This window comes from Tilletiopsis washingtonensis (assembly GCF_003144115.1).
Source record: "Tilletiopsis washingtonensis strain MCA 4186 unplaced genomic scaffold FA09scaffold_3, whole genome shotgun sequence".
NCBI lineage: Eukaryota > Fungi > Basidiomycota > Exobasidiomycetes > Entylomatales > Tilletiopsis > Tilletiopsis washingtonensis.
Window position 1 is genome coordinate 343,578 of NW_020312000.1, and position 15,841 is coordinate 359,418.

Sequence of the window (15,841 nt, forward strand, 5' to 3'; positions counted from 1 at the left end):
GGTGCCGCCGAGGTGGTGGAGCGGAAGCAAGCGGCGCCGCCTGTTGCTCGACCTCCTCGCTCCATGCAGCGCAGCGGCGCGGCGTGGCTCGTGCGGTGGCTGCGCCTCAGCGTCATCCGGCCGCTGCTCCCACGGGCCCCTCCACTCCTTCTCTCACACCACCACACCATGGCCTTCTCGCATCTCCTGCGCCCACTCGGCGCGCACAGCCTGCGCATCGCCAGCAGCAGCGGCAGCGGTGCAGCGGCAGCACGCAGCGTGCGCCCGGCGCTGCGTCTGGCCCGCGCCGCCGGCCTCAGCCTCGCCGCCGCCGCGCCGCTCTACACCTGCGCCCCGCTGCTGCGCGCCGACGACGGCGTCAACACGGCCCGCAGCGCCTCCAGCTCGCTCTGGCGCGAGGCCAGCCCGCTGGCGATGCGCCGCCAGCCGGTGCACCTCGTCTTCATGACGCGCGAGGGCGAGGGCCGCGACAAGTGAGTGGGTGCGACGGAGTAGGGGCAAACGGTGCAGGCAGAGTGGACGCGAGGCAGGCGAAGTAGGCATCGTGGAAGAGTGACAGCCGCGCCGAGTGGGAGAGATATGAGAGATTCGCAGCACACCGCAGTTAGTAGCGCCGTTCTACTCGCTGACGCTCGCTACCCAGGTGGAAGTCGTGGGTGGGCTACTTCCGCGACGCCGGCTACGATTGCCAGCTGCTCAACATTGCTGTGGAGGGCGGCGAGGCCACCGTGGAGCGGCTGGGCGAGGGTGAGTGGGCCTGTCATGCGCCGCGACGGTCGGACATCTGCTGACCGCTGCCGCTCCCAGAGCTCACGGCGCAGCTGCGTCTGGCCGCGACGCAGCGGCAGCCGCTGCTGCTCGTGCGCGGCGACGCCGGCAGCGAGGTGGCGCTGGCGCAGGTGGCTGGCAGCGACCCGCGCATCAGCGGCCTCATCGTCGTCGGCGCAGAGCACTTCGATGGCGAGGGCCGCGCGCCCAAGAAGCTGCGCGTGCTCGTCGTGCCGCACGACGCAGACGAGAAGAGCGTCAAGGACGTCGAGCGCTGGATGATCAGCCAAGGCTACTCCTAGCCCGCTCACTGCACGCGATGGAAATGCAAGCACAGGTGCCAAACGGATATATCTTTTGCGACGAAGCGTCCGAGCAGGGCTGCGAGTCGTGTGCTGCTCACTTCCACTCGCCCCATGCCAAGTCTCCGAACGCGTCTTTGCCGGAGGCCGCGGGTTGCTGCGTCGTGGCCAACTTGTTGGCGCTCGTCATGTCGCCCCACACGTCGAAGCCGCCGCCACCGCCAGACGGCGCAGCCGGCGCGGCAGCTTGCGGCTGGGCCCACGGGTTAGCGGCGCTGGGCTTGGCCTGCGCCGGCGCACCCATGCTCAGCCCGCCAAACGCATCCAGGCCGTCGAAGCCGCCCGAATTCGCCGGTGCAGCCGCTGCCGACTGTGGCGGCGGAGCGGGCCGCGCCTGCGAGAAGAGAGAGAGAATGTCGTTCTTGCCGCGCGCGCCGCCGGCAGCGAGCGATGGCGATGTCGGCGATGTGGCGCTCGGCGCCGGCTCGCTCCAGTCCAGGTCAAAGAGACCTCCGCCGCCTCCACTGGCCTTCGCGGGCGCAGCAGCAGGTGCCGCAGCAGCGGCGCGGGCGGCAGGAGCGGCGGCAGCGGCCGGCGCAGGTGCCGCAGCTGGTTCTGGCTCCGACATCAGGTCGATGACCGGCGCCGGGCGGCTCGACGAGGCAGCAGCGGCGGGCGCGGCGGCAGCAGCCTGCAGCAAAGCGCCCATCTTAGCGACCACCGCATCGTTCAGAAGATACAGCACTCACCGGAGCTGCTGCTGCGGGCGACGCAGCGGCACCGCCCTGGTCCAGCACGCTGGGGTCGCTCGGCGGCGGGCCTTCCTTCGCCCATCTCTTCGTCTCGTACTGCGGACCACACGCTGCCTCAGCCGACTGATTTACCACACGCCCGCGCACGACTCACCTTGCTGCGGATGAAGCTCTCAATCTTGTGCTCTGGCGGCACATGTCCGGCCTTCAGGTGCGCCTCCCAGTAAGCGTTGGCGCGCCGGTTGCCCCACTTCTGCACCGAGGCCATCTGCTCGGGCGTCCAGATGTCGAGGTCAATCGACTTGACTGCCGAGCGAAAGGCTCAGCTGCTGCGAAGTGACGCAAGAAGCGCAGGCGGCGCACCCTTGGAGATGTGTGTGCCCATGCTGCGGTGGATGCCGGAGCAGCGGATGCACAGGAAGCAGCCACTGGAGCGGACATCAGCAGAGCCAGCGGCGCTTTCCACGTGCGAGAGGCACGCACAGGTTCCACGAGGCCCATCGCGGGTCTGGAGGAGAGCGGTCAGCGTGTGCAGCGGAGCGGCGTCGGCAGCAGAGCGTAGCTGTCACCGCAGCTGCGGACATGCTGCCTCTCCGACACGTCGAGCCTGGAGCCTGCTCCGCGCGACAGCTATGCGAGCTGCACTCTCTGTATCGCCTGGCCTACTCTGTCCGAGCACGCTGCTCACCGTTGCGTTTCTGAGCATCGCCGAGTCAGCTGGGCTGCGTCGCGCACCTCGCCCGCCGTGCCACTCACGCAGTCGACACACGTCTTGTTCTCGGGCTGCTTGACGAGGGCGCGCAGGGTGCGAGCGTTAGCGTCGTTCTGCGCCTTGCTCTGTGCGGGGCGCGACATGGTGTCGAGGTGTGTGGGGCGAGCGTGGAGGAGGCGAGACAAGAGGCAGCGCAGTGTTGCTGTCGCCCGCATGCTCGTGCGCCGCGCCGCGTGGCGTGTGGGCGCGCGGCGGCGGCGGCGCAGCGAGACCGTTCCCGCGCCCGCCGCCAGAAGACCGAGAGCCGTGCCGGCGGAGAGAAGCCTCGGCAGAGCGCCAGCAGACGAGAGAGGCCGACGGTCGCGCGCACGACAGACGCTCCGGCCGAGGAGCAGCAGCGCACCGCCGACGACGAGCAGCCGCATCATCTCGCATCCCACTACCACCACCAGCTGCTACCCTCTGCCTCGCGCCCGCACACGCCTCGCCACCTCGCACCGCACACGCACCACGTGAGCCGCACTGCCCGCTGCCCTTGCGCGCGCGTCGCCGCCTCTGACGCCCGCACCAGCACTCTCCCTCTCCCGCCCTCCCGCCCCTCCGCGCAGGCCCCTTGTTCATGACCTCCACTCCCACGGGCCCCGGCACTGCTGCTGCTGCTGCACACCCCACGCATCCGCAGAAGGTCGAGAAGCCCACGCTCACCGGCACGCGCATCAAGCAGCGCAAGGGCGTCGTCAAGAGCCAGGCAAAGTTCGAGCCCGAGGGTGAGTGGCGCAGCGGCGGCTCGCTGGACGGGGCCGCGGGTGGTGCGCAGGGCATGCGGCGGGATACAGGTCAAGGCTGCAGTCCGGATAGCTAGCTAGGGTGTGAGAGCGCATCAGAGAGCAGCAGAGAGCAGCTTGCCGCAGTGAAGGCCGCTCCTCGGACAGCGCTCAATCTGGCACTGCAGCTTTCCGTGACGCACTCTACAAGTACTTCGACGGCGTCTCGGCCGCCGACGACTGGGACGGGTTTGCCTCTGCGCTGGACAAGGCGGGCAACACCCTCGACTACCGCAAGTGAGTGTTCGCCGCGAGCTGCGCCAGGCAGGCATCGCAAACTTCGCTGCTGACGCTTGGTGCTCCGCAGGTACAGCGACCAGCTCTTCGAGATCCTGATTGCGTGCGTTGCATCTCCTGCATGCTGGCGCATCGCCGTACTTATGCCTCCTCCATCTTCAGCGGCGGCCTCCTGGCTCCCGGCGGCTCGCCTCTCGATGATGCGCCCAACTCGGTCTTCTCGGTCTTCGCGGCCAAGACGGCGACTCTTGAGCATGTCAAGCCCGTCGTCACGACGATCGACAAGGTGATCCGGCGCTACAAGTTCCTGCAGAAGCCGCTCGAGGAGTCGACGATGCGCTACCTGCTGCAGTACATTACGCGCTTCGAGCCCGAGCAGCGCGAGAAGCTCGCCATCGCCACGGGCCTCTTCATCCAGCAGTCGCTCGTCGCGGCCAACGTGCTGACCGTGCTGCAGAAGGATGCGCTGGCCAAGGACGACCTGGCCATCACCTTCTTCGACCAGGTGTGCAAGACGTACCTGGCCGAGGGCAACATGGACGCGCTGGGCTCGGCGCTGCGCAAGGGCGGCATCAAGGATGCGCTGCCCTTCTTCCCGCAGACGAAGCGCGCGCAGGCCAACCTGGTCTCGAGCCACTTCTCCGGCGTCGGCCTGGCGCCCGTGGGCGAGTACTTCCAGAAGCGTGCCGCCAAGGACCTGCGCGACAGCATCGTGCAGCGCCTGCGCGAGATGCGCGGCAGCGTCAGCGACACGCCCGAGGAGAGCGACGAGGCGGCGCGCGAGGAGATCATCGACTTCCTCAAGGAGTCGCGCACCAAGATGGCGGTGGCGCCTGAGGACTTTGTGAGTGGGCTGCTAGTGATTTGCAGGGCAGGGCGCTGATGCGCGGCACAGGTCACCGTCGCGTGGGACGGCCTCATGAAGGACCAGCCCGTGGAGCGCGCCGCCAAGCTCGCCAAGGCGTACGCGCCGATCCTCGAGCCCTTTGCGCAGACGCCCAAGGCTCAGATTGCGCTGTGAGTGTGCCGCATGCGTGTGGCCCGGCCTTCAGTCGCTCACACGCTGCGCAGCATCAACCAGATCCAGCTGCAGCTGTACGCCGAGGCCGCCGTGGCCAACTTTGTGCCGTTCCTCAAGGTGCTCTACTCGGCCGACGTCGTGTCGGACTCTGCCATCATCTGTGAGTGGCGCGCTCCGCAGCGCTGCTCCGTGCGCGTGCTCATCCGGCATGCGCAGTCTGGCACCAAAAGGGTCACAAGCCCCAGGGCAAGAGCGAGTTCCTGGCTGCCGCTGCGCCGCTCGTCAAGGTGAGTCTCGATGCGTGCGTCAGCAGAGCTTTTCTCACGTCCCCGACGCAGTTCCTGGAGGAGCAGTCCGACGACGAGGAGTAAGCGCGCGCGCCTCCTTGCCGCCTCGCAGCCTTCATCCTCTTGCACGTCCGGCTTCGTGTGCACCTCAATCGACCTAATCAGGACAGAAATGCGTGACTCGTGTGATTACTAGACGCGGCCCTGGCCGGCATGTGGTGGCATGCTGGCTCTATATATTACCCCTCGGCGCCGAACGCCTGGCGCCGTCGCGCGTAGTTCTTCGGCTGTGCAGAGCGGTGTCAGCAGAGGTCGAGCGCGCGCTCGTGCGCCAGACTCACCAGGAACCCTGGCGCGTCCTCCTCTCCCCGCTCGATGCGGTCGAGCTTCTTGATCATCTGGGAGAGGGGTCAGGAGCTGAGCAGCCGCGCGCCTCTCGCATCGCACTCACATCGTAGTTGATCTCGGCGCTGACGACCGAGTCGAACTTGTACGCCGGGTGCGAGCGCACAAAGTTGCGGATCCACGTCGCCGTCGTCATGAGCTCGCCTGGGCGCGGCGTGCGTCAGGACCGGCATCGCACATTCGACGTCTGCAACACTCACCAGACGCGCGCTTCGAGACGAGGTCGAGGTAGAGCGCCATCTCGCAGCGCGTCTCGACGTCGATGTTGAGCGAGTCGAGGTAGCTGTATACGAGCCCGATGAGACCCGGGAACTCGGCGCCCTTGCCGTTGATGAGCTCGTTCATCGTGAACTCGGCGTACTCGTCCTCCACGGGCCCGAGCTCGGGGCTCGGCGCGCGGCTGGTCGTGCGGCTGGGCGCCGGACTGGCGGTGCCGCGCACGGCCGAGGTGCCGCGCGTTGGGCTCGAGGCCCGTGAGCCGCGCGGCGTGCCCGAGCGCACGCCCCGCCCGCCCGCCGAGACGTCGCGCGCATGATGCCGTGGCCGGGCGCGCAGCACGTCCTTGCGGAAGAAGTACTTCTGCGTGTGCACGGCGTCGCGGACATGCGCGCGCGCCATGTTCTCGTCGACCTTGGAGATCGGCATGTAGAAGTTGAGGTGGAAGCTCAGAATCGCGCGCGTGAGGAGCACAATGAAGACCGAGAAGGCCGCGTTCTCAAAGTCGGTGATCTGCACCTCCATACTGCGGAACTCGACGCGCCAGCCAATCTGCCCGCCCGGCGGCGGCGGCTTGAAGCGCATCGTCTGCCAGTTGGTGCTCTGGATGTTCTCAAAGTGGTCCATCGACTGCTCGTCGTCGAGGTCGACCATCTCGGAGAAGATGACGAGCGGGTCGCGGATGAAGAGGTGCGCCAGGTGCTGCGCCAGCAGCCGGTCAATGCCGGCCGCCTCGAGCCGCGCCTGCACCTTCTCGTCGACGGGCAGCGGGTTGTCGTTGTACTCTGGCCGGTTCGCCGGGTCCTGCGCGATGTAGCTGTCGACCGAGTCGTAGCTGGGCAGACGTCTCAGCGCCCAGCTCGCTGCTCACTCTCGCACTTTCACTCACCGGCTCTTGGGCATCACCATGCGGCTGTGCTTCAGCGGCTCCAGGCCGCGCTCCTCCTTGGTGCGGTCGTCCACCGCCGCCGAGATGACGTTCCAGCGGCAGTCGACGTCCGCCAGGTAGCCGCGGTACGCCGGGCTGGCCGCCGTCAGAGCCAGCATGAGCGGGCCGACGGGGATCAGCTGGTCGTACACCGTCCGCGCCTCCTGCACGCTGCACGCCTGGAACGTCGTCTGCAGGCAGCAGCAGCCCATGCCAAAGCCCATGGCGTCCATGTAGATGTGGTCCGGCAGCGCGGCGCCGGCGGCCGCCTCGGCGTCCTCGGGGAACCAGTCGCGGCCGCGCGGGATGCTCGGGTCGATGAACGGCCGCGGCGTGTTCGTGTCGTGGAAGATGGGCATGTTGATGGCGACCTTTGCGCCGCGGCGCTTGCGGATGTTGGCCGTCAGCGTCGGGAAGCGCGCGTGCGGGTTGATGACCTCGTCGGGTAGGAAGAGACTGCGGCTGGCGTTGCCGCGCGCCTCGAGCGGCGGCTCGGTGAAGGGCGCATCGGTGACGCCGAGGCGCGGGAAGGAGGTGAGCGTGACGGGCAGCTCGTGCGGCAGCAGGTGCTTGCGCGCGATGCGGCGGCGCAGGCGCATGTTGGCCTCGACGAGGCACAGCTGGCGCGGCGCCACGCCGTACGGCGCGCCCGGCGTGCTCTCGAGCATGAAGCGCCCGTACTCGGGGTGGAACGTGGGGATGTCGGCGGCACGTCCGGCGGGCAGTGCGGCGCGCGTCTCGGCGTCGCTCTGCGCCAGCACGCCGAGGATCTCGGCCTGGCGCAGCGAGAGGCGCGCGTCGTGGGCGCCGTCGTCGAAGGCGACGACGATGTACTCGATCTCGTCGCCCCAGAGCAGGCCGTCGCCGCGGCGGTCCTTGATCTTGGCCCAGAGGTTGAGGAACTGGGTGATGCCGTGCTCGCGCACATGCTCCGCCAGCGCCTGCGCCTCGGGCCAGTCGAGCGGCGTGCCGAGCGAGAGAAGGCCCATGGCGGCGGCGGGTGCGGCAACAGCGGCGGTGCGGGGGTGTGGAGAGGCGGCGGCGGTGCTGCTGGGCGGCTTGGATGGGAGAGGATGGAGCGGGACGGCAAGAGCCAGGCGGCCGAAAGCGAGCTGAGGCGCCAGGCACCGGCCCAGTCCGGCGTGGGCCGCTTGGAAGGGTCCCGCGGCGCCGCGCCGCCGCGCCCATCACGCAAAAAGCCGTCTCACGGACGTGCGGCGCAGGATCGCAGCCTTCGCAAATAGCACCCGCCTGACAGGCTCGGCCCTCGGAGGCACACTCTGCGCTCGGAACAGCAGCACTGCGTGCTCCTTTTGCATTCCAGGACACCGCACGCTCAGCCGGCGAGGGCTTGGCTGGACGTCGTCGCTGCGACGCCGCATGCGCTTGCGGGCGCAGTGCCGCGGCCGGCCGGCCGGCCGGGCCGCTTATCTCCGGCCGCGGCGCCGCCGCTCTGCAGATGCGAGCTTCGCGCCTGACCAGCACGCCCACACATGATGCATGCGCCGGGGTCGAGGGGCATCGTTGACAGCAGCAGCAGCAGCAGGTATACATGTACAGTAGCGCACCGCGCAGCAGCTCCTCGCCCGCGCAGCACAGGCAGAGGGCGCACGGCGAGAGAGACGGGAGCAGTCGTAACAGGGCATCAGCAGAGGAGACATCACGAGCAGTCCGGAATGACGAGGCCCTCCTTGAGCTTCTTGTCGCTCGTGAAGAGGCCCCAGTGCGCCTCGACGCCGCCGTACAGCGCGTCCTTCCACGGCTCGTCGAAGGCCTCGAAGAAGAAGTATGACGAGAAGGGGTCGGGCGTCGCAGCCGTCGCGTTGCGGTTCGCCGCGCAGACGTAGTCGCTCATGAAGCGGTTCAGCTCCTCGATGCCGGCCACGGCGGGGCCGAGCGTCTCGAGACGCGTCTCTGCGGGTGGAGTGTCAGCAGCGTGCGGCGGGAGGACAGCACAGGTGGCTCACCATTGGCGCCCGTCGGCCAGCCCGTCTCGGCGACGTAAAGCTGCGGCACGTTGGCGGCCAGGCGCGCTGTGGCAGGCTGCAGGGAAGGGCGTCAGACGCGGCGTAGAGGTGGGCATGTCACGGCGACGCACCTCGTGGTTCGCCATGTACGACCACACCCAGCCGGCAGACTGGTCCACCGGCACACCGCCGAACCACGGGTGAACCTGTGGAGAGATGTATCAGCGTAGGCATTCGCCGCACCTCCGACAAGCAGCACTCACGTTGGCCATGACGTAGTCGCTACCGGCGCCGAGCGACGTGGTGACCATCGAGCCGGCATCGGCCGTACCGACGGGGATCGTCTTGCCGAGGTTCATGCCGGCAAGCATGGTGCGCATCGCGGCCATCTTGGTGATGAGCGCGTCGGCCGGGCCGCCGTTGAGCAGGTACTCGTTGCCGACGGTGATGCCGGCGACGTGCTCGACGCCGAACTCCTCGATGGCCTTGCGCACCTCGCTGACCTGCCGGTTGTACGTGGCGTCGTCGGGGTCGTCGGCCGGCTGCGGCACCCACACGGCCAGCCAGACCTGCATGTCGACCTTGGTCTGCTTGACGGCGTTGAGCACGTAGCTCGGCACGTTGCAGTCGGCGCCGTAAAGGCGGATGCGGTTGGTGAGTTGCGAGCTGCGGGAGCGGGTCAGCAAGCGTAACGGCGGGCCTGACAGTTTCCGCACGCACACAAGCTGGATGTCCTCGATGACCTGCGGCAGTGTGTCGCCGCAGGCGGGGTACTGCGAGTTGAGCGGCGTGTAGCACATGCCCCAGAAGGACTGCTTGAGCGCCGGGTCTGTGCGTGAGGGGTGAGCATGAGAGCAGCGGCGGAGCTGTAGCAGCAAAGCGCACTCTTGGAGAAGCTCGAGGGATCGTTGGGGTCAGACGTCTGCACGACGCCGGCGACGTTCTTCGAGCTCGACGAGCTATTCCGCGAGACCATCACGCCCGCCACCGTGCCGGCCACGGCGACGACGAGCAGCACGAGGCCGCCGATGATCCACCACTTGCGCCGGCTAGGGCCTGCGCCGGACCGTCCGGCCTTCTCGCCGTAGCCGTATACGGCAGCGGCGCCGGCACCTGCGGCCGCGCCCGCCTCGAGCTCGCGGCGCTGCATGTAGCGGTCGCGCTGTGCGCCCGTGGCCAGCGACGTGCTCGACTCGGAGCGCCCCCACTGCTGCACGGGCTCGCTGCTCTCGAGGCGGCCGTACGACGGGCTGCCGGGCGCGCCGCCGTTGGCAAAGGAGAAGCTCGGCGGCTGGTGCGACATGCCGGCGGCGTCGGCGTGCGGGTAGTGCAGCGAGGCGCGCGGGTTGTCAAGGTCGAAGGAGCCCGTCGAGCGAGCGTTGCTGAACGGGTCGATGTAGGAGTGGCGCGGCGAGGCGGCGGCGTAGGGCGAGTGGCCGACGTGCGAGGAGAGACGGTGCGGCGGTGGGAGACCTGGGGAGGGACCGTCAGGATGCCTCAGCACGGCGAGCACGCTTTATGTGGCTGCAGGCCGGCGAGCGCGTGACCGGTGCGGCCTCTAAGCACCGAGCACAAGCGCTGCCAAGGCCCGGCGCGAGGATCTCGGACGCATGCATGGTGCCTTGCGAGAGAAGCACCTTGCTCGGCCGGCAGGCGGCAGACGACCCAGGAGGCGGCCCCGCTGAGTGCCGCTGGCGAGCCTGCTCAGGGGTCGCCTGCTGCCGCCGCGGCGGCGCTTGCACCCTGCGTCAGCGCGCGCCGCGCATCGCTGCTGCTGCTCCCGTGCCGCGGCACCGCGCGCCGCCGAGGGGCTTGGCAGCGCGCCGCGCCGCGCGCGCACGCAGACGCAGATCTCGCCCAGGGCCGACTCCGAGGCTGTGCTCGCAGAGGGGCGCCCGCGCCGCGGCCCAAATCTCGCCGTGGTGTTGCTGGACGCCCAGCTCCGCCGCCGCGCAGCACAGCACAGCCGCATCGCGAGCATGCTCCCATCCGCGGCGCAGCTTCAACATCTCCGCCCGAAGGGCCTGTGCTGTGCTGGACAGGCCGGCGTGGAGCCGTGCCGCCGACTTGGGGTGCATACTCGACGCGCACGCAGTGACGGCACGCTGAGAGCACGCAGCCAGACAGACGCCTCCACCGCCGCCGCACCCTCGACGGCCTCGGCAGCGCTGGCGCCGTGCGACTCACCCGTCTCGTCGTAGTAGTCGGTGTTGTCGGCATCGAGGACGAGCGGCGCGCCCTCGTCGTGGGCGGCGCCGTGGCGCACGCTCATGGTGCGGGTGTGGAGGGCAGGTGTGTGCCGGCGGCAGGAGGTGTGCGTGCGCTGCACGAGGTGCGGCGACTAGAGCTGCTGCTGCGGGACGCTTGAAGCAAGGGGCTGGGCAAGAGTGCAACGAGGCTGCGGACCGGTGGAGAGAGGAGGAGGTGAGGGCGCGGAGGCAACAGGCGCAGCGGATGCAGGCAGCAGCAGAAGAGGTGCCTCGCGAGCACGATGATGACGCTCGAGGCTCGCCTTCGCTTGCTCCCCGCTCGCTGCCCAGCGCAGCGGCCGGCGCGTCGCCGTCAGGGGCCATCCGGCGCGCGCGCCAGACAGGGGCGCGTACGGCACGTGACCTCGCTGTGTGTGCCCGTGTGCCCTCCAAGGGCAGCTCGCACATCGAAGGTCTGACCTGCCCACCACAGCTCGGTGGCGCAGTTCTATCGTAGTTGAGCCATTGCACGGATCATTCACAGGTTCGCATTGCGGCTCGACAAGGAGCCTAGACAGCAGCATGTCAGGGCATCGCACCTCGTTGAAGCTGCTTGGCCGTAAGAGCGAGCTCGGCGTCCAGACATGCGCCTGATCTAGGACTCTCCCGCAGTCGCAAGAAGGTGCAAGGCCTTACATTTTGACGCTAAAAGGACTGCTCATCGGTGCGGTAAGACGAGGCGAGGCAGCGCCCGCCGACCTGTTCAGGGAGGGGCACGGCAGCTGGCCATGCGCGCGCGCACAAGGGCGCCCCGCGCCGCGAGTGGCCCGTGCTGCGAATACAACGCCGGCTCCTCCTCTTGAAGCTTCGGCCTCGCTCATTGTATTCGGCGATCTCGGCCAAGAGGGTCTCTTCTCGCCGGCCGGCCGCCTTATCAAATGGCGCGCCTTGGCCTCGGAGACGCACTCCCAGCCCCTGCTCGCGGATGCTGCCTGCCGCAGGGGCAGACGGGACGAGTGAAGCGGGTGCAGCGGCAGGGGTGCGCAGCGATGGCGTGCGCCTGCGGCGGTGCGGCGGGATCATCGCGTCAAGGGAGCGGCGGGCGCAGGCGCAGGCGGGGCCGGTGCGGCACGGCGCATCGGCGAGATGCAGACGCGCAGCGCGCAGCGGCTCCCGATGGCGTGGGGGCGCCTCCAGCGGCCTGCCTTATCACCACCACGCCGCACCGCCCACCTGCTCCTCGGCGCTCAGCATCAGTTGGCGCAGCTCACACGAGCGCAGCCGCGAGTCCCCACAGCGGCATCCTCGCCGCCCGTCTCTGCTCCGCGCCGGAGCACCCTCGCGGCCCGCCTCCACATCCAGCCTACACGCGCCGCTCCGGGCATGCCTCGCCTCGTCGCCTCGCCTCGCCCGCAATGAGCTCCACGCCGGTGCCTGCCGCGGGCGAGTGGGCGCAGCTCGATGCCCTCGTCGCTCGCTTCTGTGCCGCGGCCGTCGCGCGCATCGCGGCTCGGCGTGCACAGCACGGCTCCTCCGGCAGCGCTGCTACGAGTGCGACTGGCAGTGCCGAGCAGGCGCAGGCATGGGTGAGTGCACTGGTCGTGAAGCAGAGGCTGGTTCCTTGAGTGCACTGGTGGGTCCGCGTCTAGCTGTCTGTACCGCAGCAGACGTGACGCGGCCGAGCAGCTGCCGACCTCCGCTGTATCAGGCAGCAATGGCAGCGCGCTGACGCCAGGCGCACAGCTCTCCGATGCTCCATCAGATGCTGCGCTCTTCGCAGACGAGCTCGCGCTCTGGAGCTCAGTCTCGACGCTTGTGCCCGAGTCTGTGCTGCCGTCACTGCATCTGCACACCGCTCCGCTGCCCGAGTACATACCGGCTCTGCTGCTCGAAACCATCCTCGACTTCGCTGCGCTGCCCAGTGGCCATCTGCTGCGCCTCAGGGGGCCAGAGCTAGCATCAGCGCAGCCGAGCTCTCCGAGCAAGCAAGGCATCGTGCTTGAGCGCTGGAAAGTGGCTTTTGTGTGAGTGAACAGATCGCGTGCATCAGCCGACCTGCATCCTGACTCGGCCACAGCCTTGTCAAGCCCGCTTCGCCGGCCTCGCAGGCGGACTTGACCACCGCCCTGGCCGGGTGCCTGGCCCAGCTGGACGCACTGCTCCAAACGCTACCCGCTGCTGGGCTCTGTGAGCGGCTGCCCGAGGACAACAGTTTGCGGATAGGCCTGCGCATGTCTGCCGGCGAGGTGGAAGAGGCGCCGCAGGTGCTAGAGATAGGGAAGAGTCTCACGGGCGCATCAAGCAAGACCAAGGAGAGCAAGCTCGACGCGATCGAGACTGCCTTCGGGTGAGACAAAGCAGAACATTGTGCGAGTCTGCACTTGCGCTCACACTCCACAGCTCCATGCGTCTCTCAGTCGAGTATCGTGCGGAGACCGAGTTCGAGGTCGAGGAGCCGAAGAATGCGCAAGAGGAAGTGGGCGTGCTGGACATCGACGAAGACTACTTTCGGCCGGCAGCTAAGCGGCCGAGCGCAGCCGCAGTAAGCTGCTTTGAAAGCGCTTCACCTTGGCATACTGCTCACCTGACATTTCGCAGGCGACTGCGCCGGCTGCCACAGAGGCGGCTGCACCTCGTTCGCTGCTATCCACGACGGCGAACAAGCGCGTCAGCGCTCTGACGGCCGGCCGCGCGCAGCTGTCTGGCTCGCCGCCGATGTCGGGCACAGGGGCCAGCACAGCTGTCTCGTCCGCCGGCTCGTCGCCGCAGGGCTCTCCCGCGCTGACTGAGGGTCTCCTGCTGCGCAATCCTGCGCCGACGACCAGCGTCTTTCCGGCCTCGGCCTCGTCGAAGCCACTGGCTGGGCTATCGAGCTTGCGCAGTGGCGTCAGCGGCCCGCCATCAGTCAGCGTCGCGCTCGGCACCGGCATCGGCAGCGGTACCAGCCCTCTGAGCACGCGTGGCAGCCTGGCCAGTCCGGCCACCCAGATCGAAGGTGCGGCATTTTTGACGCACGGCAGGCGGGCCAGCACGACGATCGGCGGCGAGCGGAGGTTGCGCACCCTCAGCAGCTACAGCTCAGAGAGGGTGAGATCGCCAAGCTGCATGCGTCAGGCCTGCTTTTGCTGACGCGAATGGAGCACAGAGCAGTCCGCCTTCGCCGACGGTCGCTGCCGCGTCTGCGTCCGGCGCTCTGCGGCCCGCGTACGCATCGCGCGTGCCCGGGGCGTCAGGTATTGCAGCACTCCGCTCGGGCTCATACTCGCCCTCGTCTCCCTCTCCGCTGGCGCAGCAGCTCTCTGCTTCACAGCAGCCATCGGCGCTCTCCTCCTCGCCCGCGTTCCGCTCCTCGTTTGGCGCTGCAGGCGCAGGCGGTATGACGTCGAGCTTGCGCAGCGTGTTCCAGACGTACGCGCCGAGTCTGTCGGCCACGTCTCCGACGGCTTCTCTGCCGCGCAGCTCCCCGCGCATCACTGCCGATGCCTTTGCCGCCGGCGTGCGCAAGCCGAGCAGCCCCGTCAGCGAAGAGCCAGAGGGCAGCCGGCCTATCGCATCGCGCACGCTATCGGGCAGCACGCAGCCGACGGTGGCGCCGCAGATGATCAAGCGCTACAGCAGCACGTTCTCGTATCGCCAGGCGCGCACGTATACGTCGGGCGCCAGCGTCGACAGCACGAGCGGCGACGCCGACGCCACGTACTCGCGCAGCTGGCAGTCGCGCATTGAGGCCAGGCAGAATTATGCGGCCCAGTACGGCTCGAGTGCTGGCAGTGCGTTTCGCCCGGGCAGCATCGGCAGAGGCGAGTCGAGCCTCTCTGCGGCGCGCATGTCGCCGCGCATCGACCGACGACGGGTGAGTACGACGCTGCACATCTTTGTTGGAACGCCAGCTGACAGCCCTGCAGAGCAACGTCTCGGACAGCCAAGACGATGACTTGGAAGAGCTCGTGCGGATGCTCGACTCGCGGTCCCTGGGACGTGCCGAGGCGCCTACATCGACGTGGGCGCGGTCTGTGCCGCAGGCCTCGCCGGGCCTTGCGCGCCCTGAGCTGCCTCGCTCTGGCGGGTCGTCGACGGCCGTCGATCCTGCTTCCAGCGGGCTTGGCAGCGGCAGCTTTGCTCGGCGCGGCGGCCCGCCGGGAGCCTCTCGCGCACGGCAAGCAAGCACCAGCGCCCCGAGCAGCCAGCCGCTCTCGCGCTCGCAGATCAACGAGCTGCTGAGCCGCATGTCTGCCTCGGTCAATGCACCGGGCTCCGGCGAAGGCGGCGCCGCCATGGGCGCTGGCGCAACGCCGAGCGGCGGCGACGGCGCTGCTCTCGCGAACGCCAGCTCGCCGAACTTTGCGCGCAGTCCGCTCAGCGGGCCGCCCATTGTCGCCGAGCCGGCCTCGCGCGGAGGCTTGGCTGCCGCGCCGATCTCGACGGGCGCACGGCCGCTCTTTGCGCGCCCGCACGCGTACGACACGGACAACAGCAGTCCGGCGGGCAGCGTAGGGCTCGGGCGGGGCACACGCAGCGGGCGTGGCACGCCGGGCGGCGGCAGCGGCAGTGCCGGCAGTGGCAGCATCGGCGCCCCTTCGCGCGGCCACGCTGCCGCCGGCGAGGGCGAGGCCGAGGCGGGCGCCTCGCCTGCCTCTGCCTCGCCATCGCAGCACCGACCGTCGCGCGGCTCGCTCGAGCTCTTCCCGTACTCGTACGAAGAGGAGCCCGTGGGACGCATGGTGAGTGATGTAGAGATGCGTGCCTGTGCCGGAGCTGACCCCGCTCAATTCTCAGGACCTCGGAGGCGACGCCGAGCGTCAGACTCTGCGAGGCACTGCCGCCGACGCCGAGTTCGCTGCCTTCCTCTCGCGGCGCAGAGGCGGCGGAGGCGGAGGCGGTAGCGGCAACGGCCTCGCGCACGGACAAGGCGCCGGCGCAGGACAGAGTCCCGGACGCACTGGCGGCGCACACTCGCTGCCGCACTCGCCGAGCTTCTGACGTGGTCGCGAGCGGCCTTCTTAGATCTGCACTCAGAGCTCGCAATGCCCACCATTCAGCCCACAGCCGGCCTGTGATCTGCAGACCGCTAAAGCGACCGCTTGCTGACGCGTGACTGCGAGTGAGAGACGAAGCTGGCGAGAGCGGTGTCTGAGGTGCCTGTGCACAGCCTCGCTCGCCCGCGTCGGGGCCGGCGGCTCGGCGAGGCTCGGGCGCAGCATGCGCGGATCTGCGTGTGGCGCGCGCCGTGGGC

At 68.9% G+C, this 15,841-nt stretch overlaps 7 protein-coding genes across 7 annotated transcripts; 3 read left to right on the forward strand and 4 right to left on the reverse strand.

The window, feature by feature from the left end:
- The first annotated feature begins 156 nt into the window (after nucleotides 1-156).
- On the forward strand, nucleotides 157-1,133 carry FA09DRAFT_327845 (hypothetical protein). The gene is made up of 3 exons (XM_025741554.1): nucleotides 157-473; nucleotides 644-747; nucleotides 808-1,133. Exons 1-3 carry the CDS (start codon nucleotides 169-171, stop codon nucleotides 1,068-1,070), a joined length of 672 nt encoding a protein of 223 aa, XP_025600688.1. The 5' UTR covers nucleotides 157-168; the 3' UTR covers nucleotides 1,071-1,133.
- A 647-nt stretch (nucleotides 1,134-1,780) lies between these two features.
- Nucleotides 1,781-2,677, reverse strand: FA09DRAFT_293926 (ArfGap-domain-containing protein; the record flags this gene model as incomplete). Its single annotated transcript, XM_025740065.1, has 6 exons — nucleotides 1,781-1,918; nucleotides 1,977-2,128; nucleotides 2,186-2,250; nucleotides 2,306-2,330; nucleotides 2,511-2,520; nucleotides 2,579-2,677. The coding sequence occupies 6 exons, from the start codon at nucleotides 2,675-2,677 to the stop codon at nucleotides 1,781-1,783; spliced, it is 489 nt and encodes a 162-aa protein (XP_025600689.1).
- A 476-nt stretch (nucleotides 2,678-3,153) lies between these two features.
- FA09DRAFT_342393 (ARM repeat-containing protein) lies at nucleotides 3,154-5,061 on the forward strand (the record flags this gene model as incomplete). Its single annotated transcript, XM_025744546.1, has 8 exons — nucleotides 3,154-3,301; nucleotides 3,487-3,595; nucleotides 3,666-3,698; nucleotides 3,758-4,439; nucleotides 4,491-4,612; nucleotides 4,667-4,776; nucleotides 4,833-4,903; nucleotides 4,955-5,061. The coding sequence occupies 8 exons, from the start codon at nucleotides 3,154-3,156 to the stop codon at nucleotides 4,985-4,987; spliced, it is 1,308 nt and encodes a 435-aa protein (XP_025600690.1). The 3' UTR covers nucleotides 4,988-5,061.
- A 144-nt stretch (nucleotides 5,062-5,205) lies between these two features.
- Nucleotides 5,206-7,441, reverse strand: FA09DRAFT_293965 (putative gamma-glutamylcysteine synthetase; the record flags this gene model as incomplete). Its single annotated transcript, XM_025740067.1, has 4 exons — nucleotides 5,206-5,301; nucleotides 5,355-5,452; nucleotides 5,509-6,359; nucleotides 6,414-7,441. The coding sequence occupies 4 exons, from the start codon at nucleotides 7,439-7,441 to the stop codon at nucleotides 5,206-5,208; spliced, it is 2,073 nt and encodes a 690-aa protein (XP_025600691.1).
- Nucleotides 7,442-7,955: 514 nt separating this feature from the next.
- FA09DRAFT_327851 (glycoside hydrolase) lies at nucleotides 7,956-10,744 on the reverse strand. Its single transcript, XM_025741555.1, has 7 exons — nucleotides 10,607-10,744; nucleotides 9,305-9,892; nucleotides 9,140-9,248; nucleotides 8,683-9,085; nucleotides 8,551-8,625; nucleotides 8,420-8,495; nucleotides 7,956-8,366 (listed from the first exon to the last, which is right to left on the reverse strand). The coding sequence occupies exons 1-7, from the start codon at nucleotides 10,689-10,691 to the stop codon at nucleotides 8,113-8,115; spliced, it is 1,590 nt and encodes a 529-aa protein (XP_025600692.1). The 5' UTR covers nucleotides 10,692-10,744; the 3' UTR covers nucleotides 7,956-8,112.
- A 1,932-nt stretch (nucleotides 10,745-12,676) lies between these two features.
- Nucleotides 12,677-13,954, forward strand: FA09DRAFT_185461 (hypothetical protein). The gene is made up of 3 exons (XM_025739360.1): nucleotides 12,677-12,955; nucleotides 13,009-13,150; nucleotides 13,207-13,954. Exons 1-3 carry the CDS (start codon nucleotides 12,840-12,842, stop codon nucleotides 13,735-13,737), a joined length of 789 nt encoding a protein of 262 aa, XP_025600693.1. The 5' UTR covers nucleotides 12,677-12,839; the 3' UTR covers nucleotides 13,738-13,954.
- FA09DRAFT_185512 (hypothetical protein) lies at nucleotides 13,954-15,474 on the reverse strand. The gene is made up of 2 exons (XM_025739361.1): nucleotides 14,571-15,474; nucleotides 13,954-14,402 (listed from the first exon to the last, which is right to left on the reverse strand). Exons 1-2 carry the CDS (start codon nucleotides 15,326-15,328, stop codon nucleotides 14,171-14,173), a joined length of 990 nt encoding a protein of 329 aa, XP_025600694.1. The 5' UTR covers nucleotides 15,329-15,474; the 3' UTR covers nucleotides 13,954-14,170.
- Nucleotides 15,475-15,841: the final 367 nt, after the last annotated feature.